Source organism: Ascochyta rabiei, chromosome 13, assembly GCF_004011695.2.
Source record: "Ascochyta rabiei chromosome 13, complete sequence".
Classification (NCBI taxonomy): Eukaryota; Fungi; Ascomycota; class Dothideomycetes; order Pleosporales; family Didymellaceae; genus Ascochyta; species Ascochyta rabiei.
In genome coordinates, this window is record NC_082417.1 from 589,399 (window position 1) to 616,326 (window position 26,928).

The 26,928-nt window shown below is 53.3% G+C and overlaps 11 protein-coding genes across 14 annotated transcripts, besides 1 other annotated feature; 6 read left to right on the forward strand and 5 right to left on the reverse strand.

Annotated features, from left to right (window-relative positions):
- Positions 1–215: 215 nt before the first annotated feature.
- EKO05_0007770 (uncharacterized protein) lies at positions 216–1,040 on the reverse strand (the record flags this gene model as incomplete). The annotated part of the gene is made up of 1 exon (XM_059637124.1): positions 216–1,040. The coding sequence occupies one exon, from the start codon at positions 1,038–1,040 to the stop codon at positions 216–218; it is 825 nt and encodes a 274-aa protein (XP_059493107.1).
- Positions 1,041–1,818: 778 nt separating this feature from the next.
- Positions 1,819–3,585, reverse strand: EKO05_0007771 (High-affinity nicotinic acid transporter; the record flags this gene model as incomplete). Its single annotated transcript, XM_059637125.1, has 4 exons — positions 1,819–2,440; positions 2,489–2,858; positions 2,905–3,180; positions 3,228–3,585. The coding sequence occupies 4 exons, from the start codon at positions 3,583–3,585 to the stop codon at positions 1,819–1,821; spliced, it is 1,626 nt and encodes a 541-aa protein (XP_059493108.1).
- A 1,490-nt stretch (positions 3,586–5,075) lies between these two features.
- On the reverse strand, positions 5,076–6,513 carry EKO05_0007772 (Oxalate decarboxylase; the record flags this gene model as incomplete). The annotated part of the gene is made up of 6 exons (XM_038941076.2): positions 5,076–5,396; positions 5,448–5,513; positions 5,556–5,802; positions 5,854–6,047; positions 6,099–6,313; positions 6,387–6,513. The coding sequence occupies 6 exons, from the start codon at positions 6,511–6,513 to the stop codon at positions 5,076–5,078; spliced, it is 1,170 nt and encodes a 389-aa protein (XP_038797088.2).
- A 1,644-nt stretch (positions 6,514–8,157) lies between these two features.
- EKO05_0007773 (uncharacterized protein) lies at positions 8,158–9,121 on the reverse strand (the record flags this gene model as incomplete). 3 transcript variants are annotated; one of them, XM_059637126.1, is made up of 3 exons in its annotated part: positions 8,158–8,309; positions 8,433–8,463; positions 8,513–9,121. In XM_059637126.1, the coding sequence occupies 3 exons, from the start codon at positions 9,119–9,121 to the stop codon at positions 8,158–8,160; spliced, it is 792 nt and encodes a 263-aa protein (XP_059493109.1). The 3 variants fall into 3 exon arrangements, with proteins under 3 accessions (XP_059493109.1, XP_059493110.1, XP_038797087.1); XM_059637127.1 differs by having other exon boundaries at positions 8,158–8,333; positions 8,409–8,463; XM_038940962.1 differs by having other exon boundaries at positions 8,158–8,463.
- Positions 9,122–9,926: 805 nt separating this feature from the next.
- EKO05_0007774 (uncharacterized protein) lies at positions 9,927–10,406 on the forward strand (the record flags this gene model as incomplete). The annotated part of the gene is made up of 1 exon (XM_059637128.1): positions 9,927–10,406. The coding sequence occupies one exon, from the start codon at positions 9,927–9,929 to the stop codon at positions 10,404–10,406; it is 480 nt and encodes a 159-aa protein (XP_059493111.1).
- Positions 10,407–11,345: 939 nt separating this feature from the next.
- Positions 11,346–13,010, forward strand: EKO05_0007775 (uncharacterized protein; the record flags this gene model as incomplete). The annotated part of the gene is made up of 1 exon (XM_038946359.2): positions 11,346–13,010. One exon carries the CDS (start codon positions 11,346–11,348, stop codon positions 13,008–13,010), a length of 1,665 nt encoding a protein of 554 aa, XP_038797086.2.
- Positions 13,011–13,830: 820 nt separating this feature from the next.
- EKO05_0007776 (uncharacterized protein) lies at positions 13,831–14,941 on the forward strand (the record flags this gene model as incomplete). The annotated part of the gene is made up of 2 exons (XM_038941084.1): positions 13,831–14,522; positions 14,692–14,941. The coding sequence occupies 2 exons, from the start codon at positions 13,831–13,833 to the stop codon at positions 14,939–14,941; spliced, it is 942 nt and encodes a 313-aa protein (XP_038797085.1).
- Positions 14,942–16,411: 1,470 nt separating this feature from the next.
- Positions 16,412–17,929, reverse strand: EKO05_0007777 (uncharacterized protein; the record flags this gene model as incomplete). Its single annotated transcript, XM_038941116.1, has 5 exons — positions 16,412–16,629; positions 16,685–17,331; positions 17,382–17,632; positions 17,826–17,840; positions 17,906–17,929. 5 exons carry the CDS (start codon positions 17,927–17,929, stop codon positions 16,412–16,414), a joined length of 1,155 nt encoding a protein of 384 aa, XP_038797084.1.
- A 1,100-nt stretch (positions 17,930–19,029) lies between these two features.
- On the forward strand, positions 19,030–21,638 carry EKO05_0007778 (DNA helicase; the record flags this gene model as incomplete). The annotated part of the gene is made up of 5 exons (XM_038941074.1): positions 19,030–19,472; positions 19,529–19,561; positions 19,624–20,932; positions 21,070–21,293; positions 21,545–21,638. 5 exons carry the CDS (start codon positions 19,030–19,032, stop codon positions 21,636–21,638), a joined length of 2,103 nt encoding a protein of 700 aa, XP_038797083.1.
- A 653-nt stretch (positions 21,639–22,291) lies between these two features.
- Positions 22,292–22,324: a tandem repeat.
- Positions 22,325–23,523: 1,199 nt separating this feature from the next.
- On the forward strand, positions 23,524–25,703 carry EKO05_0007779 (uncharacterized protein; the record flags this gene model as incomplete). Its single annotated transcript, XM_038941071.2, has 2 exons — positions 23,524–24,141; positions 24,192–25,703. 2 exons carry the CDS (start codon positions 23,524–23,526, stop codon positions 25,701–25,703), a joined length of 2,130 nt encoding a protein of 709 aa, XP_038797082.2.
- A 469-nt stretch (positions 25,704–26,172) lies between these two features.
- Positions 26,173–26,923, forward strand: EKO05_0007780 (uncharacterized protein; the record flags this gene model as incomplete). 2 transcript variants are annotated; one of them, XM_059637129.1, is made up of 2 exons in its annotated part: positions 26,173–26,230; positions 26,292–26,923. In XM_059637129.1, the coding sequence occupies 2 exons, from the start codon at positions 26,173–26,175 to the stop codon at positions 26,921–26,923; spliced, it is 690 nt and encodes a 229-aa protein (XP_059493112.1). The 2 variants fall into 2 exon arrangements, with proteins under 2 accessions (XP_059493112.1, XP_059493113.1); XM_059637130.1 differs by having other exon boundaries at positions 26,173–26,923.
- Between the last annotated feature and the right edge of the window lie 5 nt (positions 26,924–26,928).

A 26,928-nucleotide genomic window follows, 5' to 3' on the forward strand; every position in this document is an offset into this window, starting at 1 on the left:
AAACAGGGCCTTACTCAACTCCCTCGTCCCTTCAGCTCTCAAGATGAGATCTCAAATCGGGTGTTTGCATGGCGAAAAGAATGGTGGCAAACTGAGAGGGCTCTTGAGTGCGCGGACATTTACATTGAGTAAGATTGCAGACTGTTGGCTGGATGCTGGCAACGAACGAACCAATGAAGACTGCCACTGTCTCTGTAGCCTTGATCACGGGATCTTCAATTACAATCGCGCCACTTCTCGACGTCGAAGCAGTCCTTGTTATCCTCACAAGCTGTTCGCGTATCCCATTGACCCTCCGGATGAACCATGAGCTTTGCGATATCTGGACGGACAGCAGTCTCCCAGAAGTCAGTGACGCCGGACTTCGACCCTGGGCAGTCGAGCGTGCCTTGGTCTGCCAGGCCGCTAAACACGACCTCGATACTCAACCACGAGTCGGTGACAGGCCCTTTTGTAGGCAGTGCCACTAACACGTACCTAGGGACGTTGCAGAACTCATAGGGCCTGGAAGGTTCGTTAAAGGCTAAGTTGTAGCAGTTGGCCTTGTTCTCGGTCACCTGTGCGTATACACCCGCAGCCATCTCATCTGTGGGAGTGTCAGTAAGTAAAGATGATCCTGTCATAGCTCTACTCACCGTTGCTGCACCCAGGCCTGGGTACTTTGCGTCGCGGAAGGTCGCTCGTGCTTTGACAGTGAGTCTGGCATTTGATGCATACTCCCCTTTCTTGGTCTTGTACGGAACCTTACTGATGACGCATTCGCTGTAATAGCTCTGCTTCATCTTGCCATCCTTCTCAGGAAGACCTGCGCCTGGCATATCCTCGTAGCAGCCAATAGGGCCACGCTCGTAGGGACAGATCTCGAGCAAGCGCTTGTGAACAACGTCCCACATTCGTTGCCCGCTGATCTGGCCGACGTGTTGTCTGGTTTCGTCGCCGCTCATCCGAACGTCCGCTGTGTAGATGCTGTCGGTGCCTTCACCAGCAGTAATGGGGACTTGAGAGTTGGCATATGGGCTAACAGGCTCTGTCGCGGCCATGATGTCTTCGTACGAGAAGACCTTGACGTGCGGCTTTGTCTGCAGTCAGTCGAAGTGTTGTGTATCGGACTGGGAGGTCCCACCGAAGCCCGGATCAGTGCCGTTGATAGTCGAATTTACGACAAAGTCCAGACCAGAGACTGCGCCTGAGGAAATCCGAGCTAGCGCAACTGCTGTCAGCAGGACGATGACGAAGAGTTGATGAATAAGTCTCATCTTGATTGTTACCGTGTAATGTGCGCAGCTCTCGGTTCTGTCGGTACATCGAGTATCGAGTCACGGAGCATCTAAAGGCGCACCCTTTCTGGGCAAAAGGGCTTCGCGACTGCTAAATGAGAAGACGGCAAGAAAAGCGCTGCCGTTATATTCAAGACTGTACAGTTTAAAGGAGTGGTCAAGCACATAGGGATTGCTCCTCGAGTTCGACCTTTCGACTCCAAACCCGACTGCTGGCAGACAAAGCCGTACTGAAAGTTTGTTCTATCTGTAGATCTGTATTGACATAGCAATCGAGACGAAGGACTAAATGGAGGGAAGAGTAATGCTTGTACAGAAAGCTTGACCGCTCCTGCGAAACCGAACACTTGCTCCCCAATAACGGCACGCTAGCATTGCTGATCGTTGGCCCACAAGGTCTCGAAGTGGGAGTTTGTGACAGCCTTGAAAAGGTGCTCAACTCAACCCGAAAGACAAAAACGCATGATATCACACAAAGCCGGACTTAGCGTGTCCATCTCGAAGGCCTGTAGCGCTGAATGGAAGAGCAGATCGATGGTCGTTAGATTTGGTACATGTATTCTCTCTGGTCATCCTCGCCGCCAGCTTCCATTCTCTTCTTTGCCAGCCTATGATTGTATCGCCACAGCAAACCTGCGTAAGCCATGCAGAACCCAGCGCCGGCTATGGTGATGGCCAACCCTGTCTTGAAGGCAGTTGGATAGTAAGGTGCCTCAGCTTTTATGAAAACGTTAGTCGCGACGAAATTGGCGCAGTTTCCAAACCCTAGCACAATGGCAGTTCCTGCAGCGACACTAGCGCGCCCACGAAGGTTGTTCGACATCCAGGCCGTGGACATGGTCATTTGCAGGAATGTACCGCCGCTCATACAGAACAGTCCAAAGTATCGTACAGCAGCCGACACACTGCCGTGTTTGGAGTATACAATCTGAATAATCCATCCGATAGTAGCCCAGAGGACACCAAATAGGACGAACGGGAAGCGCCATCCTGTGCGGCAACTCAGGAAGGCACCGGTGACCTGGAAGACCATTCCAGTCAGCCAGATGGGCACTGACATAGCCTGCGCATATGCAGCTGTCCATCCCAGCTCTGTGAGGATCGTAGGAATGAAAGAAGACATCGAAGCTGCTGTCATATCGCAGCAGAAGAACATCAAAGTACTAATGTGGTTAGTAGGAAACGCGCGGAGAAGGTCAGAATCAGCTTACGGAAACCAGATCTTGTAGTCACTCAGTGTCTTCATCCAGTCAACGCTCTTGAAATCCAGCTTCTGATCACCCTTGTCTTGGTGGAGTACCGCCAGAAGGTGCTCCCGTTCTATAGGGCTTAGGATATTGGTCCTCTCTGGAAAGTCTGGGACGAACACGAACACGAAGAAGGAAACGAAGATCGTTACAAGGCCCTCAATGATGAAGATCCATCGAAAGCCTTCTAGATTGGCGATGCCGTCCATATTGCGGATGCCATATGCCAGTACACCACTAATGCAAGGGCCCAGGGTACCGAAGCAAAAGAAGCATGCGTATCGAAGGGACATTTGGGCGCGAGTGTAGTACTCGTTGATCAAGAATGCAGCCCCTGTCCGTGTCAGTGCCTGCGATTTTCCAGGAATACATCGACTGACCGGCAGGCAGAGTCGCCTCGAATATTCCCATCAAGAACCGCAACGCAAGCAGCCCACCGTACGACTGAGTCAAACCTTGGCAAGTCGCTATGACTCCAAGGATGAGCATGTTGCCGCCCAGGAACCAGTTAGGACGCACGCGAGGCAACCCCATGATCAGATTGCTGGGTACTTCGATCAGGATGAACGGGATAAAGAAGATCCACAAAGCTGTGTTGTAGCCGTTCGATGGCATACCAAGACCCTTCTCCAACCCTTCGATTCTGGCGTTTGCGACTGCTGCGTGTCAACCATGAGCTTGTTTGTGAGAGCTCTCGACTTACTGTTGGTCCGGTCCAAAAACAGGATCGTATATGTACATCCCAAGATAGGTATCAAGCGTAAGTCCATCTTGAGCACATAGCTCTGCTTCGACGCAATGTTCACCCTACCCGCCTCATGGCTGTCGCTCTCTTGTGCTGCTATCTTTGCCGCTGCTTTTTCGTCCGTCTTCATCTTGGGCAGACTTTGAGACACATGAGGGTCACGATGGTCGTTGACGGCGAGTGACAGTCTTGCACGAGCGACTAGGATGGGTGTAGACTCTACACAACGAGACGGGACGGGCCTTCCTGCAGCAGCGGGTGGCAACGGCAGATCGTCAATCCTGGTAGATTCGGATTGCACCCGGGGTGGGGTCATTGCCCAGGTGATGGGTATGGGTCTGTGTCGAACCGAGCAGTTCCTATTGACTTCCACACGGGCAGGCCGGAGCTTGATCGAGACCTGGGAGCCGGGCAGTGCAACGAAGGCTGTCAAATAGGGCTTGATCGCTCCCGACCCTGTCAAGCTGGGACGTACGGTCTGTAGATGAGGTAAAAGTGATTGCTATTTGAGCCGAGAGCTATGTTCGGGCTATCGATTTTGTGATATAGAGGGCCGTGCAGGCTAATGCCATCGAACAAGGGGGGACGATGGACACCTAGCAGCCATACAAGACGGGTGCCTGAACAGAGCAGAAATACGAGTTGCTTGCACTGAGCATCTATTGATTTTTTTACAAGAAGAAAACCCCAGCTGTGGCAAATCGTATTTCTACTCTGTTTAGGTACCCCCCGTGTATCTATTGCGACAACCACCGTAGAAAGGCCATCGCGACATACATCTGGAATTAAGTTGTGGATGATTAACCGTACTAGGTAGGTCGACCCAACTTTAGATGATCGTTGACGAATACGGAAACGGGCACTATCAAACCCTTTCGAAATCTCTCCGCTAGTGTGGTGAGTGCACCCAAATGCCAAGGGCTCCGGCTCGACGCGAACTCTTCCGTCTTCGATCACGGCCACATCAACTGCATCCACTCAGCACCGCACGCGGTTACAGAACATCACGACGTGCACCTTCAACATTTCAATTCCAAGCTTTCCAGAGCATGGTCACCGCCCTGTCCATCCGGTTGAGGGACTGGAAATGGATGTTTTGACGACGGCAACGATCGCCGGTGTCTTCCACAACGGCCTCGGTCTTTGCACATGTGTAAAGCGCCGAGTGGTCCACCGCACATGACAATTATTAATTATCTTGGGAATGGCTGAGCGCGCGAGAAGACCCGCGCGATTGATGGAAAATTTCAAGCAACCCGAAGATCTCGCGATCTGTCGCAAGTGCTGTCGTGACGTCGCTGGTTATCACAACGTCTCTGGCCATGAGGCTATGGGCTTGATGATACGTTTGGGTATGGCTGTCTATTCTTACCTACTAGAGTTGCAGCGCGCAGAGGAGTGCATAAAATTATAATCATCGCATCTAGCCATGCCAGCAAATACGACAGGCATACCGTTGTGCCCGTTTTCGCTGCAGGTTGAGCTCAACTCTTTACTGAGTGACCGGGTCCAGCGCTACCACCGAGCTCTACCAGTATTATCACCGTCACGAACACTTTTCCAATCTAATCCAGTCACCCACGACTTGGAGACTACTGATCAGTTCACAAACGTATAAATTCTGTTACATCCATCACATCTCTCGTCTTCAGATCCTATGCAGACCCTGGACACGTCCGTTGCCGAAAACAACAAAGGGAAAAGTATTACTATTTTGGCATCAACCGAATGACTAAGTCCTAACAGAAAGCGTGTTGATGTTGGGAATAGCTGAGGCAACATGTGTTAGGTGAGTAACTGCAACATCTATTTACCATGAACCAGCACTTGTTTCTCCTTCTTGAGGCCCTCCACCACGCTTAGTGGCAGTTTGAGGACGTCAGCAACAATGTCTGCGGGCGTCAGAGCTAACCACTGCGTTAGTGACACATCAGCGACACGGTCAGCCTTGTAGATCTCAATCCAGGTCAGGTTCTGCGTTTCGGACGTATTTTCGATGTAATGGCCTGAATTGTCTGGAAACACTGCGGTGTCGCCAGGCCCAAAATCAAAAGTGCGCGCGTTGCTGTTGCCAGTGAAGACTGTCGCTCGTGCTTTGCCTTCGTGAAAGTATAACCACTCTTCAGACTATCACCAGTTAGTGTAGCGACATCTTGGTATTGAATTGGTTTAACTCACGGTAAAATGCCAATGCAGCTCCCTGATACCCTTCGGCTCGAGCACAACGTACGTCGACGCGATCGTCTTCGAAATGGGAAAGTTAGTCGAGTCGATCTTCTACCAAACACCGGCACCACCGGGCGCAGGCTCAGGAGCATGCTGGAAAGTGCGGTACACATATGAAGCCTCTCCAACCAGTTCGCCCGCACCTCCAGTGATGTTTTTCTGCCTTGCAGCAGCGCCAGTTGTGCTGTTCTGGATGTATGGGTTCGTTTTTGGCAGGTTGTCGAATGTTGACTCAGGTAAACCAAAGCTCTTTGCAAGTATTGACTTTGGCGTCTTTGCAAGCCAGTCATCGAGATTGAAGGTCGTTCTAGGCTAGGTCAGAGAGCTAATCAACACTCAATAGTCAGGGATCAATTACCCAGCTGCGTCGAAGTTCCCGTCATCGAACGCTAACAAATACTCATTCTCGTCGTCCAAGCCCTGCACAGTATGTGCTTGACCCTTGGGAAAATACCAGATGTCTCCGAAGCCGAGCTCGGTTACCTGATGACGACCGTTTTCGTCCACCGCCGACACGAGTACACGACCGAAAAGCACTTGACCCCACTCAGCCTTGGTGTTGTTAGCGATGATGGAGAGGATAACTTCAAAGGGAAAACGTACCACACGGTGCCAATGCAGCTCGCGGATCGCACCCTTTTTCAAATGCTGCTGTGCTGCTGCGATGTCATGGCTTTGTGGCAAGTCATTGTCAACTTGCTCACGTACCCAGCCGCCTGGGTAAATCCGAGTTTTTGAATCCGAGAAGCGCCACTTGAGATTTGACACGGTACCGGCATCAGTGCTCTGCTGGCCCAAATTTGAAGGATTCTCAACGTCTATTTGGCGGTTCGTACCACCGACACTATGTTAGAACGTGTTTCCCGTACCAGCAACTCGATTTCAACATACCTAAAATGGGAGCGCCTTTTCCTTTGCCGTCAATTGGTTGGCCATCAGAGAATGGAGTCTGCCGCTTCACTACTCCGGCAAATGCTGAGGATACGAAGAGCACATTGACTGCAGCAGTCAGTTTCATTTTGGGAAACTCGAAATCAGAGGAAGGGGTTTTTTGCGATTCATTATTCCCTGGGAGCTTGCACGCGGTCTTATACGTGCATTATGACACGACCCCGCTAGGCAATGACCTCTTCTTGTGGTGCACCTTGTGGCACATGTCCGCACACATGCTTCAGGAACGCAACGTACAAACAAGGAATAGCACCAGTTCGTTTCCCGCTCCGCTGAACCTGAAAGCGCAGCTCACCTTACTCCTTTACGGATCGTTATGGGTCGATCTTCTGGGTCTCCAGGCCAATGCCAAGTCTCCCGGGCAGAGAATGACCAAGATCTACCCCCACGATTGCAAATGCAAGACAGGATGTCCCGATCATTGGCTTTTAAAGTTTGTGGTGTTGAGGGTGCAGATCGACCCAGAGCGGAGCACTAGGTAGTGCGATCACACCATTTGCGCATCAGATTGCCATTACAGTCACCCAAATCCGTACTAGATCTGCCCATTCTCCTATTATTGTGAGTACAGCTTCTGAAACTATCAAGAGGCACGGTCTGTCCATGTAGCCTTACACCAGTAGTACTCAGCGTACTAAAGTGCCCAATGTCACAAAATATCAGCGAGAAATCAAACCCCCAGCAACCCACAGTGGTATCTTTTAAGAATGTTACAGTCGCGTCTTACGTCGCTGTTAGGAAATCTTTGCACTTCCTGGTACTACTCATGGTTTGATTAAAGAGCTACCTTGTATACTGCTCAGCGCGTCACAGTTTGGTACTCTCTTATTGGTAAATCGCAATGGTACACGCGGGACCGAATGTCCAAACCCTGAACACAGTGATCTTAGGCTATTCATCTCCTAAGCTCTTGTAATCTGAAAAGTCTCCGTCCCGAAAGCACGTCTTCTTTCGGAATCTGCCTTTGGACTTTCAATCTTGGCTTTAAAAGGAAGAATGTGTATAGCGCTTCACCACAAGCAGCCCATCCGCACTCGAAGTAGTGGCAATACCATAGCCTGAGCGTCGATTCTTACTCTTACACCGCCGAGATTGTACCTGTACTAACAATCGTCATTTCAGTAACTCCATAAAGTTTTAAAGTTCTACTTTAAAGTTGTGTATACAGTAGTAATGAGAAGAGTTGTGTAATGCACATACATGGCTCGTCGGCGGCTCTCAGGTGCGTATGATTACAAAAGGTTACGCCCGGATTTCAAAGCTTATTTTGATCGCACCTCGTTTTGCAGGCCCTCAGAATCATCCTCATGTCACAAAGATGTAGCGTTGATGACGGAACGATGTACGAAAGAGCAGTTAGCAGGCAATGAGAAGGAAGATATGGGAAAACAAATGTTATAAAATTCCACTACACATGTATTACTCAAAGGAACGTAAAAGACCAGGGTTCCCAATCCAGGCTCTACGCAACCACTCCCCCACTGCCGTCTGCCACTAACTCGTGCTTGATCCCATCTCCTGGTCACAGACCAGCAGGACTTCATCGCACCCTATTTTCCACTCCTTCGTACCAATGTTATCGTTTTTAGTATGCAAATCAATCATGAGCTCCACCATACAGTTGTTTCACTTCATCCATGGTGTCGTAAATCGCGGTCATTGAAGCTCGAGGTAGCCAAGGAGCTTGATGGTCGGCGACTTGGTGGCCAATTTAAAACTCGCCGTCGACAAGATCAAGCTCTTCCTGCTGGTCGTCATCGGTAAGGGCTGGTGCGTTCTTGCGGCGCTGGGCAGGGGACGAAGCGGTGTTGGATCCAGTAGTAGCGCCTGCAGTCTGGCCGTTGGCGACGGGAGCGGCAGCACCTGCAGCAGGTGCAGCGCCAGTAGCTCCGCCAGCGCCAGTAGCTCCGCCAGCGCCAGTAGCTCCGCCAGCGGCGGGAGCGGCAGCACCAGCGGCAGCACCAGCGGCAGCACCAGCGGCAGCACCAGCGGCAGGAGCGGCGGCGGCGGCACCAGCCTGTGTGTTTGTTAGCGTCTGAATTGATAGAAGATGGGCTGTGACTTACCATTTGAACGGGAACACAGCCGCCGAAAGGTCCAGCACGAGCAGGGTTCTGGCAACGGACCATGCAGACATTGCTCTGTCCAGCGACGGTTCCAGTGCAGGTCTGAGCAGCGTCAATCTGGACGTTGAGGGGCTGGTCCTGCAGCTGAGTGTCCTTGTTTCGGCCACGGTCGTTACCCGGGAGGTTCTGGGTGACGGTCATAGGGACCCAGTTCGCACCAGTACCACTGGCGTCGATCATGCACTTGTAGGGACCGGCACCGTCAGAGTTGACTTGGTGAATAGTCATCGAGAGGGAGCCACCAGGGGAGACCTGGGGAAGGGTGGGGCCGTTGAGCTGCATGACCTGAGCGGTACCAGCCTGAATGTCGTTGGCACCTGCACCAAGAGTCTCACCGCATGTGGCTGCAGCATCGCCACGGAAGCGGGTGGAGTCCTGCTGGAAGGGGTTGCGGTTGGTACCGTCACGTGGAGTGTTGGGGTCGACGCCAATGGCAGAGCCAGCACCACCAGCATCACCAGTAGCCTTGATGATGGCACCATGGCCAGCCACGAGAGTAGAGGAAGCCAGAAGGCTGAAGGCAACAACGGAGGACTTAGTGAAGTACATTTTGAATATGAATATAGTCTGAACCGGCCAGATAAGGAGATTAAGTGAATAGAGTGAAAGAGTTATTAATTAGAAGGAAGAGAGGTAGTGATTACTGAAGAAGCTGGGTTGGGAACCTGAGTGCTGATGTCTTTTTTTTGTTGCGGTTCTACCCTAATTTATACTCTGTTGCGACGAGTGAGTCATAGTAGATTCGCTACCAAAACTTCCCGCAAAGTTGCATCGGTCATGGTTGGTCCGGGCCTGGTGAGGCGTTGAGGTTTTGGCCAAGACGTAAGAGGAGGTTGAGGTGAAGTTTCGTCGTAGGCAGTGAGGACCCAGAATGCAAACTCTGCCTGAAGTTTGGCTGTACCAAGGATGCACGAAACGTGTATGAGATAACGGTAGATCAGAGAAAATCTATGTTCAGTGGGGCTTGACATGATATTGCTCCGGGATGCTCTAAGCCGATCAAGACTGGTCACGAACGGGGGACTGCGAGCGTCGACGACACAGTAGTGTGAGACGCTAAAGTGTAAGAAACAGGCGTCAGGGATTCGGCCGTGTAGTGAAGACAGTCGAAATCAAGCACCAGCAACAATACCCGATTCGCAGACCTGTGTGGATTGCTCTTACGTCGCGCGTATGTTGACGCCTAGCGCCACCTTTGACGATGCCTAAGCTTCAAGCTGTCTCAAGGTGTAAAGCTTGGCAGACAGTTTAAACTGATCCTTGAGCTGGTGAAACTGAATGAGGCTGGGTCGAACTCCGCTGCCGATGTGATAGAAATCTGTTCATCGATGCCAACGCGTAATTGAAGTGACAAATGCTGAACAATGTCGAGATGGACTCCAAATTTTGGCGCACACAAAGAGTCAACAAACCATGTGGTTCGACAGGTTGTTTAGCTATCTTCCGCTGTGTTCGCCATACCCGTGCGAATGAACACAGCAACGGTCTCACGAACAAGCACATCCATGGCTTCGCGGACGCGAGACATCCAGAGAAACTAATTCAGGCTCGTGTTTGTATGTTGATAATGCACGATCCACACGGCTATGTGTGGGGTTGGTTTCGTGATGCCAAGTTGAGAGGAAAGTTTGGTTTGGTGCCACATCGCAAGTTTCACAGGCGCGCAGGCACCCAATCGAGCAACTCTGGGGAAGCTATGTATCCCGGACAAGCCGTATTCCGGGCTGTAATGTCGCGACGATTGTGGCTCGTGGTGCGAGATGTGAATTTTGTCGAGACGGAGAAGTCCCTCGATTGTGGTGTGGAGGGTCCGGTGAGGCTCATCGCCTCGTAAGAAACGCCGGGGGCTTGGCTGCACCATCAACTCGCCAAACATAGCAAGCACCGGACCCCACACTTGAATACACATTGTAAACATGATGGATGGCAAGATATTGTCCACGCGCATGCAGTTTCTTCGCGCTTGGTCTTTCAGAAGGAGAAGCTGAGCCCTCTCGACAAAGCACCGAGTGCGCTCAGGTCTTGGTCATCAAGTAAGCGTAAACGGGCGTTAACAGCGACGGGTGCTCTCCTAGATGACCCTCTGCTCTTGCCTGTTCTTTGCGCAAATATACAGCATGTCTCCATTTGAGCTTTCCCGTAAGGTGAGCTAAACTGCAATCGGCGTTGGCATCGGCATCGACTCCCTCAGATCGCTGAGGTTCCCTCCTGGAGTGCAACGCCTGGCCGACACATCGTCATCTCATGATTTACTCATTCAGAGGCAACAACAACCGAGTCTTTGCCCTGCCGCAGGTACTTCCAATCTGGATCTCATGATCGATCCCTGTCGCATCCAAGATGTTTCCTCCAGTAGCTATGCGATTCTTGTGATTCATCTTCTGTGTCTCACGATACCTCAGCCACTGCTCTCTGATTTTGAGCGTTATCAGCTATCTGGCTGTTCAGGCAAGCTCGCTTGCATGCATGCAATAGGCAGGTGCTAAACTGCTGGTTGAGTTACATACGTCATTCCGATCACCGGCATCCTCGCGAGACTACCACGATAGGCTAGCAAAAGCGATACGCATTAGCAACATGTCTGAATGAGCTTTATCAGATGTATGCAACAAGATGCATGCTGCAAGCCAAGCATAGCTACAGTACTCCGCGGACTCTACTCTGCTACCCCATTTACAAGCTGCAAGCTGAGTAATATAAAGTAGCTTTGCTGCAGCAGTAGTAATGTCTACATCCACCTTCCCAGGTGATTACTGAACTTGCATGTTCCAGCATGCTATCGATCTCTAGGCTGATCATTGCCGCGATGTGCAGCCAAACATTGGCCTCAACAACTGCCATACCTTTCGACGCTCGCGAGGCGACAATCGACTCTGTTCATCATGCACTCTATTCTGGTCTCTCAACGTGTCGAGAAGTCGTCTCGTCGTTCATCGCCAGAATCGAAGCTCACAACTATCGGACGAACGCTATCATCGCCCTCAATCCCAATGCACTGAGCATTGCAGATGCTTTGGATGAGCAGCTCTCTGCAGGGAACGCAACTGGAGTCCTCTTCGGCGTCCCCATCCTGTTAAAGGACAATTACGACACTGTCGATATGCCAACTACAGGAGCCAGCCTAGCACTTGCAAAGTCGCAACCAACTGAAGATGCACCCAGTGTAGTGGCTCTGAAGAATGCAGGAGCTATCATCCTCGGTAAGACTAATCTACATGAGCTTGCTTTGGAAGGAATTAGCGTGTCTTCCTTGGGTGGACAGACTATCAATCCCTACGATGCAACGCGCACGCCCGGTGGAAGCTCTGGAGGTACAGGAGCAGCTGTTGCATCTTCTTTCTGCGTCCTTGGCACTGGCACAGATACTGTCAACTCGCTGCGAAGTCCAGCATCAGCCAACTCCTTGTGCAGCATTCGACCTACAAGGGGCCTTGTAACTCGTACTGGTATCATACCTATATCCTACACTCACGACACGATTGGGCCTATTGCAAGATCGATTAAGGACGTCGCCACAGCGCTAACAGTTATGGCCTCCCCGGGCTACAATGCTGCGGATAATGCAACAGCACTTGTCCCCTCACCTAACCGGGATATTGACTACACCACACTACTATCGACCGCTGAAGTTAGCGGCTTACGACTGGGGGTATTGAATGGTTTCTTTAATCGTTCCGAATCGAGCGAGACTACACCTGTCAACAACGCGATGGATACGTTATTGTCTAGATTAGGAGCTGAGAATGTGACGTTGATCCCGATCAATGAGACCATTTACGACGCGACTGCCATTCAAGCTGCACTTGACGTTCAGCGCTACGAGTACCGCGAGCTTATGGAGGAGTATCTCCAGCGTCCAACACTTTCCGGCGAGCATCCCAATACGCTTAACGAGCTCTATTCGCGTAAAGCAGTAAATGGATCTGGAGGCGAATTTGTTGTTCTCCCGTCACAGTATGAATACGTCAACACCGCGCTTGGTTCTTCGACAAGTAACGAGACGTACATCCAGCGTCAAAATGGCATTCGCAACCTCACCCTGGCGCTGCAGAAAACTTTCGCTGCATACAATATCGACGCGATTATCTATCCGGAGCAGAAGAACCTTGTTGTCAAGACTGGTGCTCCATCACAGAGTGGGCGCAACGGCATCTTGGCAGCGCTCACAGGCGCACCAGTTGTGACGGTACCAGTAGGTTTCAGCGAATCAAGTGAAGAGGCACCCATTGGCGTGCCTATTGGCATGGAGATCCTAGGCAGGCCATGGGAGGAGCAAAAGTTGCTGGGTATCGGATATGCGATTGAGCAGTTGATGAAGGTCAGAAAGACACCCACTTGGGCGAAGGAGGTGGTGGAGGTACCGCACTACGAGAGTGTGCCGGCGATCGTGCCGGACACGACGAACATAAACAGCGCTTATCCGTTAGGGACTTTGTAGGACGGTGAGAGCCTGGCCACTTTCCTTCCACTTCAGACACAGAGAGTAGTTGGCGATGTAATGCATCGAATGCAGTTGCACAGTAGAGAAATGTGCAACTAGAGGTGGATGTTTTGACTCCGCAGTGTCTCATAACAGTAACGTGGCTGTCATCGCACCTGGCAACGATTGGTTTTGATCGTGCTGGCTACTATTGAAGCATGATGCAACCACTGAAGCTTTTGTCCGATTGTGGTCGGTCGTCCAAGCACTCGCGGCCAGACGCGTGATCGGATTTAGCCCGTTTGATCTCAAGCAAGGACCGTTTCTATCAATGCGGCGATTCTCGCATTGCCCAAAATCGGTCAGAAAATATACGCACGGCTTCAACCTTCTGATCTGCGCGCCGAATCCACCTGCATCGGCTAACCACTCGACTGTGACGCGCTGATCGGTATTTCAGGCAGGAAAATATGCATAATGCAAGATGACGACGTCCGACAATGGCCCGTGGCCAACATAGCCGTGACACAACCGCCAAGGAATGGCAAATTTCATAATTCGAAGCGTACCATTTCCGGTCAATTGCACCTTCTGGTGGCATTCAAGGATGCAAAACGATGTCTCATTGATATTGCGATGCGCTGAGAAGGCTCTCGGTGATAGTGCGCCGGCCTCGCGAAAGTCCGCAGATGAGCGATGGACGTAATCACTAAGCGCGTCGCAGGGGTCTTGTTCGGGCACGTGATGATCGCCAAGTACAGCGAAGATGTCCTTCGAAATGAGTTCCAAATCGTCTTTCTTCCCCTACGACGTCTAACATGCTCCGTCGACGGCACCGATGGCTCAACCGCTTGAATATCCCGGTATCGTCAACATCGTCACTCTTATCGTTTTCTTCATCTACCTTGTAATATCGCTTTACCTGATTCTCCGCCAAGGCCTGGGGCGGAGTTGGCCATGGATCTGGTTAACGACACTCTGTGTATGCCGGCTTGTGCAGGTCTCTATGGATTTGGCTACGACGCAGCTTAACCCCATCTCCGACGTTCCTAACACATCCGTCTCTTCCGGTGTGGCCATCCTCACTTCCATGGGTCTCACGCCACTGTTCATGTCAACCAGCAGTCTACTCAACACCACAACCAAGCCAAAAGGACGACGCATGCAATGGATCTTGCTCTTCACACATGTTCCTCTAATCATTTCATTTGTCCTCATAGTTGCTGGCGGCATAGACCCTGATTCCCGCGACGGTCCGACCTACGCAGCAACCGGAGCAACTAAAGCAGGGATCAGTCTATACATCGCTTGTTTCCTAGTCCTCATCTGGGCCACAGCTGTGATATCTGCTCGCCTATATTTGGCGGATTCTCAAGAAGTCAAGATCCTGACCACAGTTGTGCTCAGTCTACCCTTTTTCGTCGTCGACATCGTTTACATGACGTGCTTCGCATTCGAGAGCTGGGTCGACAAAACCTCTGAGATGCGATTCAACGTCATCTCTGGCAATGTCACGATTCAACTGTGCATGTACGTACCGGCCTCAACAGTGCCACCCCGTTCACATTCGCACTTTATCAGATACCGTAGCTCAGCATCCTGCTGGCAGAATCACCTTCTTACTATCTCTCTGCCTGTGAACTGATGTCTCCGCCACTCAGGTCTCAAATGCTGGTCTTTTGCTGATAGTGTTGTATAGGCAAGTCATCATGGAGTACATCATCGTCGGCCTCTATCTGTTCCTTGGACTGGAACTTCCTAGCAAAGCCGCGCGGTTAAGGGAGCAGCTGGAGGAAGCTAAAGAGATGAGCGCGGACCAAATTCAAGAGACATTGCTATGGAAGCTTCATGAAGGGATATCTAGGATCGTGGCGTCGATGATAATGCCTGCACTTCAATTCTCGCACTGGATGCTTGGAAAGATATTACGTTCTGGAAGTACCACTTGAACTCTGGAGGCCGTGGTTTGCAGTATTAACCAAGACCGAACCTACCTGATTCACATGTACGGCCCACGCAAGACCTACGAATGGTCCAGCGCAGAAAGCAGCTCAGCCAGCTGTATGTCGGATCACGGCAAACGTTGTGCGAAAGCGAAGCACACTACAAGGCTGCAACAATCCGGCCAAAGATAGAATAATCGTCAGCATCTACGCCTCATACTTGGCAACTGTAACCTGACAATGGTTGTTCTTGTCGATATGGATCCGGAGGCTACATCACCCTACCTCTAATCAACACACAAACATGTCTACGTATCACCACGACATTACACGCGTGTACAAAGGACACACTACTTCGACGTTAGTGACTGCGAATACGACGATACCTAGCCATTACACATCGCAATCTGTGATCTGGGCATCTATCCTTTTCTCTCCAGAGAGAAGCCAGCAAAGGAAATTACCAATAAGGCGGTCGTGCCCACAAACATGGCCTTGCTGAAGGTGCCGGACCCTACACCAAGACTTGTTAACTAAACAGGCTACAAGAACTGCAAGTTTTGGCCAGTCAAGTTGAGACGGTGCAGCTGAAAACTGATGGAATTGAGGACGAGCTCGAGACGATGCAGAAGATGGGGCCAATAACATGAGAAGTCGAATTACAGCCCTAGACAATAGGTCAAGGTCTGCATGCCGAAACTGCTAGTGTGGACTGCTTATACGTAATCGTTACAGCCAGATGCAGGAGCACAAACAAATGCCTCCATCAACCACATCCTATCTCTGATCTGCGTGACATACGCATTGTTCAAATTGCAAATCCCATGCCAGATGAGAAGAATTCCATCTCTTAGTACTTTCTACAGCTCTGCGCTTGGATGGTCAACTGGCAAGCTTCGCCCTTTAAAAAAAAAGCATTTCGAACAAACGAAGCTCGAGCGACAGCAGCATGGCCTGGCCTGCAAACGATTCGATTACAATGAACCAGCGCAACAAAAGTGAATGTTATCTGGGAGAAACGTCTTCCTCCACTCGCGATGTAGCGACTTTGGAAAGAAAAGAAAAAAAGCAAAAAAAGCAACCTCTTCGTTTTCGACACTCCAACAGGCCAGGCCGCTTGTGTGTGAGGAGAGAGCAGATCGAGAAAAAGGCTTTCGTACGGAAGTGTTAGCCGTGTTCTTGAATGATGAACACGTAGACTTCAATACACGAGTCTGTGAGACAAGGAAAGTGTAAACTTTTTTGTGAATTTGCACCAGTCTACATCAAACTATAAACCTTTACGCCTACCACAACCCAAGCCAGGTCCCTCAGTGCCAACATGATCAACGCTACGCATGCGCTTCATCTTCCTGTACTATACGCCTCTTGCATTCCAAGATATCTCGTGACATCATGAAGCATTCGCAAATCATAAGACTAAGAAGAAAACTAAAGCCGGGCTTTCGAGAACTGATCTTGGGGGCCCGAGCGTAGTTACTCGCGCATGTTGACGACGCAACGAATGCAGTCGCCAGCCTTCATGTCGCCGAAGGCCTGGTTGATCTTGTCGAGGGGTTGACGGTGAGTGATGAACTCGTCGACCTTGAGGTCGCCGTTCATGTAGTCAGAAACGAGACCGGGGAGCTGTGTGCGGCCCTTGACACCACCGAAAGCGCATCCTTTCCAGACACGGCCGGTGACGAGCTGGAAGGCTACGAGAATGGTTAGCAGGTTTGTCTGTGTCAGTCCAGAACAAGTGATACGTACGGCGAGTGGAAATCTCCTGACCAGCAGCAGCGACACCAATGACAATAGACTCTCCCCATCCCTTGTGGCAGGCCTCGAGGGCAGCGCGCATGACATTGACGTTACCTGTGCAATCGAATGTGTAGTCGCAGCCGCCATCGGTCATCTCGATGAGCTTCTCCTGGATGCTCTGGGAGCCGAGCTTGGTGGGGTTGACGAAGTCGGTGGCGCCGAATTTCTTGGCCCACTCCTCCTTGTTGTCGTTGACGTCGACAACGATGATCTTGCCGGCCTTGTTCTTAACAGCTCCCTGGATGACGGACAGACCAACGCAGCCAGCACCGAAGACGGCAACGTTGGAGCCCTGCTCGACACCACCCTTTCCTGCGGTGATAACGGCAGCACCGTAACCAGTTGTGATACCGCAGCCGAGCAGACAGGTGCGATCCATGGGAGCCTTCTCGGTGATGGCGACAACGGAGATATCTGCGACGACAGTGTACTGGGAGAATGTGGAAGTTCCCATGAAGTGAAGTAGGTCCTTGCCCTTGCACTTGAAGCGCGAGGTGCCGTCAGGCATGACACCCTTGCCCTGGGTTGTGCGGATCTTGCCGCACAGGTTGGTCTTGCCAGACTTGCAGAACTTGCACTCCTTGCACTCTGGTGTGCTGGGGGCTGTTAGCAGGTGCCAGATGCTTTACTGGCTGGATATACGTACTAGAGAGCAACAACGTGGTCGCCGGGCTTCACGTTTGTGACGCCCTCACCAACAGACTCGACGATACCAGCACCCTCGTGCCCGAGGACGATGGGGAAGGCACCCTCGGGGTCCTTGCCGGACAGTGTGTAGGCATCTGTATGGCAGACACCCGTGTAGTAAATCTCGATGCGGACCTCGTTGGCCCTGGGGGGCAGCACCTCAATATCCTCGATGGACAGGTCCTTGCCGGCTTCCCAGGCAACTGCGGCCTGTTCCAGTCAGTACACAGGTCCGGATTACATGGCTTCTCAAAAAAAGGTCCGTCTCCGCGCAATGCCTGTCTGCTTGCCTGCGGATCCGCACGCGCCAAGCTTTGGATGCCGTCACAGACAGAAGACAGAGGGGCGGGCTCCTTGGGCAAACACGTGGGAGAGCTGGGAAACGAGAAGCTTCAGAACGCACCTTGCAGGTAATGGTCTACGCCAATGTTAGCTCTTTTGTCCTCGATTGATTGTTGTTGTGGTTGCTGGAGCTCGACGTACCTTGCCAACGGTATCAGCGGGCATTGCGGCGGTGCTGTGAATCCAAAGGGTATCTCGAGGGTTTGCAAAGTCTCCGGCGTGAGAGACAGGAAGGACGAAGAGAGGAGAAACGGGGAAGACTAGTGAAAGCTACTCCAGGCTCTGGAAGGGCTCCCGACCTTTTATTCGAAGATGTGGGGTGCCTTCCAAAGGACCGTCATCTGCCCCTCCACGGCGTCGGCAACCCCTCACTCGCGGCTTAGGCTCGGTCTCTGTCGCATCTTTCGCGCGATGCTCGCGTCAAGAGGCTGAAGCTCGCGCCGCTCTCGGAACAGGCGCCTTTGCTGCACTTGCAAGTGCCGGTGATGACAATTGGACTGGACAAGCAGTGCACTCGGGGCTTCTTAACCCCATGTGGGCGCGTTGGAAGCGCGCCGAGGTGGAAGGCGTCGGGTTAACCTGCCCCTTCTGGTTGAGGAACACGGCTGCATCTCTCCCAAATCGTCGTCTTGAACATGTGTACGACTGTGCTAGTGTGTAGGTACATGGTACCAGTGCACTTGGTAGCGAGAGCTGTAGAAGCTTCGATTGCCTTCCGCCTTTCTCGCAGTAGTCAGGTCAGGCACCCAGCTCATCCAAAGCTTCATCTCTGCTGCTGTCCATGGCGACCGCGGAGCCGAGCATCCGTAACCACACCGGGAGGCACACCGATACCCTGCAGCGTCTGCGATATCACATCCAACTCTCCGTTCCATGGCCGTTTCTGGACTCTCTTCTGTTGGACAGCGCCTGTGCGCGATCCCGTCTTGGTACTGCAATGAAGGCGGGAGTAGGAAGCATGGCTTATTCAGCAGCTCTACCTAGCGCGTGGACGCGATTGCGAAGCTTCCACGAGCTTCATTGCAGCTTGCCACGTGCCATGCAGCTATCTGCCACGTAAAGACAACATCGCAGAGAACACTTTGCATTCTTCAACCGACTCGGTGGCCACCAAGTGCCCAGAGACATCAAGCATATCGTGCCTGCGTCGTGTGGAGCGCGTCATAGCAGCCCCACCAGAGCTACGCAAACACAACCACAGCCTCACTGCGGCTCTGTTACATGACCACCCACAGTGCACACTAACCACACAGCCACTGATCGCCATGCCGACTTCCACTGACATACCAGCCTTTGCCGCCTCTCAGCTGACGCTGCTCGATGCTGAGCTCAAAGCCGAGCTCTCAGAAACAGATGCCCTCCTTTCGTCGCACACGCCGACTGCACTTGCTCGCGGTGGCCTCGCCATCCTGAACCTCAATGTTTCCTCGGTACGGACGGGCATGGGTGGTAAGACTATAGTAGAGCTTGCGCTCGATCCTGCCGTCGTCGCGAAAGGTACCAGACCGGAGATACCGGAGCATGGCATTCGGGTAGGAGACATTGTGGCCGTTGCAGACCAGCCTGCAGGCAGTGCGAAAAAGACGGAGAAGAAGGAACTGGAAAAGAAAGGCGCAGAGGGCGTGGTCTTGAAGGTCCGACGTGAGAACATCGAGATGGTGCTGGACAAGGAAGATGCCGATGTGCCGAGTGGCAGCAAGTTGTGGATGTCAGTCACACGTCGGGCGCATGGTCATACTACCACGGAGCTGATGCTTGAGATAGAGTGAAACTGGCAAATGACGTTACGTACAAGAGGTACGCAGTCGCAGCAATACAACCATCTTCGTCCACTTGCGGTGCATGCTCATACACGACAGGATGAATCAGACCATGACCAGGCTACAGAAGCTTGGAGAGCAGGAATACACGCCCTTCATGAGAGTGCTTTTCGGACAAGACTCGCCTTCGCCCCTTCCATCAGATCTCAACGACCCTTCCAACCCTCTGCACAAGCTAGAGCACAACGATCCAAGCTTGAACGATAGCCAGAGAGAAGCCATCAGGTTTGCCCTAGCCTCTCGAGAGGTCGCCCTGATACACGGTCCACCAGGTACAGGAAAAACACATACCCTGATCGAGCTGATCTTGCAGTTGCTCAAACAGAACCTTCGCCTCTTGGTATGTGGCCCGTCCAACATCTCAGTAGACAACATCGTCGAACGACTAGCCTCCCACAAGGTCAACATGGTCCGCCTAGGCCACCCAGCTCGTCTTCTGCCGTCGGTGCTGAACCACTCGCTCGACGTTCTTACTCGCACGTCAGAGGCAGCAGCCTTGGTTCAAGACGTGCGTAAGGAGATGGACGACAAGCAAGCATCGATACGCAAGACGCGCAACGGCAGAGAGAAACGCCAGATCTACACAGAGCTCAAGGAGCTGCGACAAGAGTACAGAGAGCGGGAGAGAGGCTGCGTTAACAACTTGGTCGGAGGCAGCAAAATCGTCCTCGCTACCCTCCACGGCGCAGGAGGCTTCCACCTCAAGGGTCAAGAGTTCGATGTCGTCATCGTGGATGAAGCCAGTCAAGCACTTGAAGCACAATGTTGGGTGCCACTGCTCTGGGTCAAAGCGAACAAGCTCGTCCTTGCAGGCGACCATCTACAGCTACCTCCCACCATCAAGTCACTCAACTCGAAAGAATCAAAAGCCGCAAAGAAAACCTCAACGGCCCGCGTCGAAACTGAATCGTCGGGCATCAGCCAAACCCTCGAGACCACGCTCTTCGATCGCCTCCTCGCCCTCCACGGCCCCAGTATAAAACGCATGCTGACCACTCAATACCGCATGCACGAAACCATCATGCGCTTCCCCTCAGATGCGCTCTACGACTCACAGCTCATCGCTGCCGACTCGGTCAAAGCGCGCCTGCTCACCGACCTACCCTACGAAATCCAAGACACGGAAGACACACGAGAGCCGCTCGTGTTCTGGGACACGCAAGGCGGCGATTTTTCGGAGAAGATTGAAGATGAGGGTGTCATTGGCAAAGGAGGAAAGGGCATGAGTCTGGGCGACAGCAAGAGCAACGAAGCAGAAGCAGCACTCGTGAAGATGCATGTCAGCAACCTGATTGCTGCGGGCGTCAAGGAAGAGGACATTGCAGTCATCACCCCGTACAATGCGCAGGTAGGATCGCCCCTCTCCCTCATCTCCCAACATCATGCATCGCACTCGCGATGTCGGGTCGAGTAGATCGCCAGACCCGGGCCGGCCGCAGGTCAGGAACCCTTGTCTTGTCACGCGAATCGCTGACCGTTGCCTAGCTCGCGCTTCTCTCTGGACTGCTCAAGGAGAAGTACCCGCAGCTGGAGCTGGGCAGCGTTGATGGCTTCCAGGGCCGCGAGAAAGAAGCCGTGGTCGTGAGCACGGTGCGCAGCAACGCTGAGCACGAAGTCGGTTTCTTGGCTGAGAAGAGGAGACTCAATGTTGCCATGACGAGGCCGAAACGCCATCTCTGCGTGGTTGGGGATTCGGACACGATCAGCAAGTACGTATAACCCCCCTTTGTTTACGCATACACTGTATCTGGTGTTGGGTCGAAGGCGGTTCGGACGGATGGAATCGAAACTCTCAAGTCGCAGTCGAGAGGAAGCGCATGCATGCATGCACGCACCCGGCCGATATGGACGGGGGGCTGCAAGCCACAGTTGCCCTACCCCTCACTCCCGTTTCCGCTTGGTCACGACATGATGCACGCTCGGACGAATTGAACACGAACACTGCTAATGTGCTCTTCAGGGGCAGTGTGTTTCTCAAGCAGTGGATGGAGTATCTTGAGGAGAATGCTGACTTGAGGTATCCGAATTTGGCGGATGTGTACGTGGATGCATGATAGCGAAAGGAAGTGGATGCCAGCGAGAAGGAGTGGATGCTGGGGTAAGCCGGGCAGTTTCGATGGAGATGGTTGTGTGGATTGACAGCGAACGAGGCTATTGAGAGAGGCGAGGACAAGCGAGACAGGCCGAGATGCTGCATGAGGGTGGGTATCTGCCTTGGCGGGGACTTTACCGTGGTTGCGTTCATTGCGTTCATTGGTGTTGATGCGGCGGGGTGATGGTCGAGGTGGGCCATCTGACAGGGGAGAGAGCTGAAGGGTCAAGCCCGTCAAACAGACCGGTGTAAAGCCAGACACCGCCAGCAGGTCGCGTGATAGGTGTATCGACAGGCAGGCGAGGCTCTGCTCTGTGCAGCATGGTGATGAAGAGGTGAGCGATGCAGAAGCGCTAAAGATGACCTGCAGAAAACTAGGGGCCTATCGACAAGCCAACACACCAAACTCGAGGCCGTCTGGAAGCCTCTTCAAGACACGCACGGTACGCTAGAGACATGTCAATAGCATCACCGATTCAGCATCGTATCACCCTCGACCGCGAAGCCGTAGATGTGTAATCATCGTCGAGCTATCGAGTCGTGTCCGTCGACCAGTGCTATCGAGCGTTGAGCTCCCATGTTGTCCGTGCTGCCACCTTTCTTGCCGGCCGTCAGCCAACACCAACACCAGCACCAGTACCAGCACCACATGCTCGCTCACGGCTCACATTCGTCGCTCAACGGCAGCGATGAGACGCAGTTGAGCAGCAAGCTGCACACGCGCCAGGCCGCCGCCTGCTGTCACTTGGTGCCTGGGGCCGGCGGCTCGCCAATACACGGCCACGGCGCGTTGGTGCATGTACATGCACGTCCTCAAGCCTCCAGCGCATGCACGCCCTGGGTTCTTGACGTGCGCTACGACTCCGCTCGCGCCATTCACGCGGCTCTCTTGGAAAACTCGTCGAAACGCGAAAGGCAACGTGAACTGTCAAGGGCATGGCCAGGGCCGCCACGTCGATGCTCTGGGGGCCTGCTCCGTGCTGCCATCGCTTGAAAGGCGTGGGAGGGCTTCTGCACCGCGCTGCTTCGGGCGAAGGGTGCTGTTTCAGACTTCGATAGCATGCGCCTCGCTCGCTACCGCACCACCGACTCAGTGCAAGTGCATGTCCGTGCGAGGCGTCGATTGGAGAAGGCTCGCACCGTCCTTTGCGTCCTTTGCCCATGTGAATGGTCCCAAGCGGCTTGAACAAACAGCCCTTCAGCTATTTGCCGGGCGGACGCTTGCCCCGGACGCTTCTGCCGCCTCGTCGTGCTGCTATTAGAGAAGACGCTGTCGCAGTTACCGGCGATGCTCCCTCTTCCAACCTCTCGATACTACCCCCACCCGCAGCCCCCTGCAACACGGCGCTGCTGTTTGATACTTATTCCTTCAGACACCCCCTTCATCTTCTTTGACGTCTGTTGTCCTACCTCTGTCGCTCGTTTGCACCTCTTCTTCTATCTGCTTGCTATTCTTAGCTGGTCTTTCGCGCGTCAAAACTGCTCCATTGACCTTGAACCTGAGCGCAGCAGAACCAGGGTATATAGACCGTCTACTTTGCTTTGTCGGCTCATCTGTTTCACTCTACGACCCCTGCACCAACGATTTGCACTCTGCTGAGCACTTTCGCTGCACTGGCATCTCCTTCTTAATGTACAGTTACTTGAAAGTGACTTTTCTGTTCTGGTGATGCTGGGAAACGGCGGTTCGTACCACTCTACGCATCAGGGATACACCTTGCAACAGCTGCGCGAGCGCAATCTCATCTGCATAAAGTCATCTGCAGCTACTGCTTATAGCTTGCTCTACTTAGAGCATCACATGTCTCCTGCGCATGCACCTGCAAGAGAATTCCCTCGCCGTCAAGATGAGTGCGCAGGGCAATCTGCAACGCCCTAGAAGCGCAAGCTGGAAGGTGGAAGCTATTCGCAGAGGCAATCTCAAGATTAGTGGGCCAATTCCAATTGAGGAAGACACGCCATTGAACGATGAGGAAGAGAGGGAATTTGCTGGGAGGCGCGGCGACAAGAGGACCGAGGAAGCCTTTGACGTGCCTGTACCTCCACAACACACAATACGACAGGTCCCCAACTCTCAAGCAACGTTACGGCAAGAAGACGCTACAGAAGAGACAGCAACGAAGACAGTTAGCCACGACAGGGACATGGCACGGCAGGAAGCTGAACTTCACGATCAACACCCAGCGAGGTCTCCACTGAGATCACCATTGGGCATGCATCCTACAGATGGCACACTTGCAGGACAACGTGAAAGCGTTTTCCAACCAAGATCCCACACACCACCAACGCCCTTGCGAGCGACGCCGGAGAGCACTTCCCACGCAAACACGGCAGCAGCCAAGAAGCAGAAGCGCAAGAGCGGGATTAGAGGCGTCTTCCGCAAGATGTTTGGGCGCAGAGATCGAGAAGAGTCGCAGGAGCGAAATGAAGAACCTGCGCGCCGAGGGCATAGCTACCATCATAGTGTAAAGTGCAACGGTGTATTGATTGAGAAATTCTTGCTGACGTTGATTAGGATCCTGGCCTATTGCAAAAATCACTGATGGCACCACAAGAGCCGCCGATATCTAATGCACAGCGAATCTCAAACCTGACTGTGAAAGAGCTGCAGCCACCACATCCGTTGGGTCAACATCTGCCGTATCCCATGAACGTCAATGCGCCTCCGGCGAGTCCGCCAAATGAGTACCTGAGGTTCGACTTGCAGCGACCTGATCTAGGTACCCGCAGAGCGACGCTCCCAAACCTACCTGGCGGCGTGGCACAGCGCCACAGTCTTGACGAACCGCGTGGCAGATTATCGACTTGGGAAGAGAAGACTGAGGATGAACCTTTACCATCGCCTGGCATTGGCATAGCACTGTCCAGTCCACCACACGCCGCTCGAACTTCTCTTGGGGACAGGCGCAGATCTAGAAGTGCTGGCGCCCTACGAGAATTGGCGAAGGCGCGCTTCTCAAACGACAATAGCACGACTAGGAAGGATGTGATCAAAACTTGGAGGGACAGCTATGCTTCGGCCAGCGTGTACAGCCAGAGCACCCGGCCACAAACCGCAAGGACGGTGGAAACAATACGAAGCGTCCACACGAAAGGTCCTAGCGTGCAGGAAGCTGAGTCGATCCACGAAGGGATGAGCGCAACCCTTGTAGGGCCGGACGAGCTGACGCCAAACGAGCCTACACCCACGGCACAGGCTCCCAGCACGCCTGAGCCTGCACCTAGAGCACAAAATTGGAGCACGCCTGAGCATCCTCCTGTATCTGCATTCAACTTTGGCAACCTGGAGCCGAGCAGCCCTCGTGAGCACAAGGAAACCCTTGCGCAGCTTGAAGGCCCACCTGTGCCATCTCGCAGTCCAAGACGCCGTTCAGTGGAAGAACGCGTCCAAAACCTCGAAGAGAACATCCACACTCTCGAATCCTCGCTCCGCCGCATTTCCACCCACAACAGCCGCCAGACCATCATCCTCGAAAACGCGCCTCGAAACCTGCGCACGCGAACACGCAGCACCTCGCGCTCCGTCTCGGTAGTCAGCGTTCACCAGCGCGAAGCACTCCCTGCCGCTCAGTCCAGCAACCTCGCCTACGAGTCCAGCCCACCATCCCCTCCCCTGACGCACAGCGACGAGAAGCCTAGCAAAGAGGACCTTGCCCCTCTGCACGCGCTGCTCTCGGAAGAATGCACCGCGCGCCTCGCCCTCGAATCGCGCGTCCTCGCCCTGCAGAGTGAAGTCTCGGCCCTGCACGATCTGGTCAACAAACTCATCAATCGATCGACGGTTGCAGCGACAAGTCCAAACTACCCCACGCCCAGTCCAGATAGCATCCATCGAAGCAGCGAGGACATGCTGCCGACGCCGCGAGCGGGGAGACACGAGGCAAGGAGGCAGGGGACCGAAGACAGTGAGGTAGTGAGTCCAGAGGTGTGGGCTACGCCGAAGGAAGAGGCGTTTGGGGAGCTGAGCAACAGGAGCGGGTTCTTCCATGGCGGAGAGACGATGCCGCAGTCGAACGGCATCCACTGAGGCAGTGTCGGAATGAGTGGCATGAGGGTGATGGAAGCCAAAGTACGCAGTACGGCTGTTGCACGTTCACGATCCGCATCACAACAAACGTTTTCATTGATTTATGGATGGGCTATTGTACAGTAATGGGCACAGCGCGGCGCTGATAGGAGTTGATTTGCGGGTTCGAGTTTTTTTTTCTTTTTTCTTGCACGTAGAATTCGGCTTCGACTTATATCCATTCGTTCTTGTGATGGGTGTTTTGTGCACCTTTGAGATGGCTCTCCGTGTAAAACGTAGGTGAGAGAGATATTCCTTGGCTTGTAATGAGTCTCACCGGGCTGCGGGTGACGGTTTGTTTGTAGCAAACGCTCGGTTTCACCTTCATCTCGAGGTTTGCAGGCTATCATTGACAGTCTTCAACGATCCAACACGTCGGCTCCTAACGTTCGACACTCACTTCCCTCCTCACACGACGCTCGACTCTATCATGGCGGCTTCTGATAACGAGATCGTGGCTCCCACAGACAATGTCCCAGTGGCTCCAAGTAAGCATCACCTCGCAGGCCGGCGCCCATGGCACCACCAGCCCCACTGACCGCACCGCAGAGAACGATTACTACACCGTTCGCGCCCTCCCAGGCAAAGGGTACGGCTGCATCGCACTCCAGCACATCCCCCGCGGTACACGGATCCTAACGGACACGCCTCTCCTCAGCGTCCCAGCAGCCGTGTACATGGGATCAGACATCGAGCACGCCTTCGGGCCGCTCAGCCCGGAGCAAAAAGGTCTCTACCTGGCACTGCACAGCGGGCACGGGCAAGCGACGTCAGCGTGGCCCTCGACGATGCACGCCTCGGTGCCCACGCACGAGCGCCAGCGCATCTCCGAGCAGCACGCCGCGCGCACCGGCCCGCACGCCACCCTGCTCTCCCTCTTCCAGACCAACTGCATGGAGATGGGCCACGGGGCGGCCGTGTTCGCGCACGCATCCCGCTTCAACCACGCGTGCAACCCCAATGCGTGTTTCAGCTGGAACGGCGCGATCGGACGCGAGACCATCCACGCCATGCGCGACATTGGGCCCGGCGAGGAGATCACGCTGTCGTACTGCGATGGGCAGCACGATAAGCGGCGCAGGGCGTGGGAGCTGTTGCACTATGGGTTTGTGTGCGCGTGTCCTGCGTGCGGGGACGAGGACGACGTGAGTACAGGAGTACAGGATCGACTGCAGATGTAGTTCTT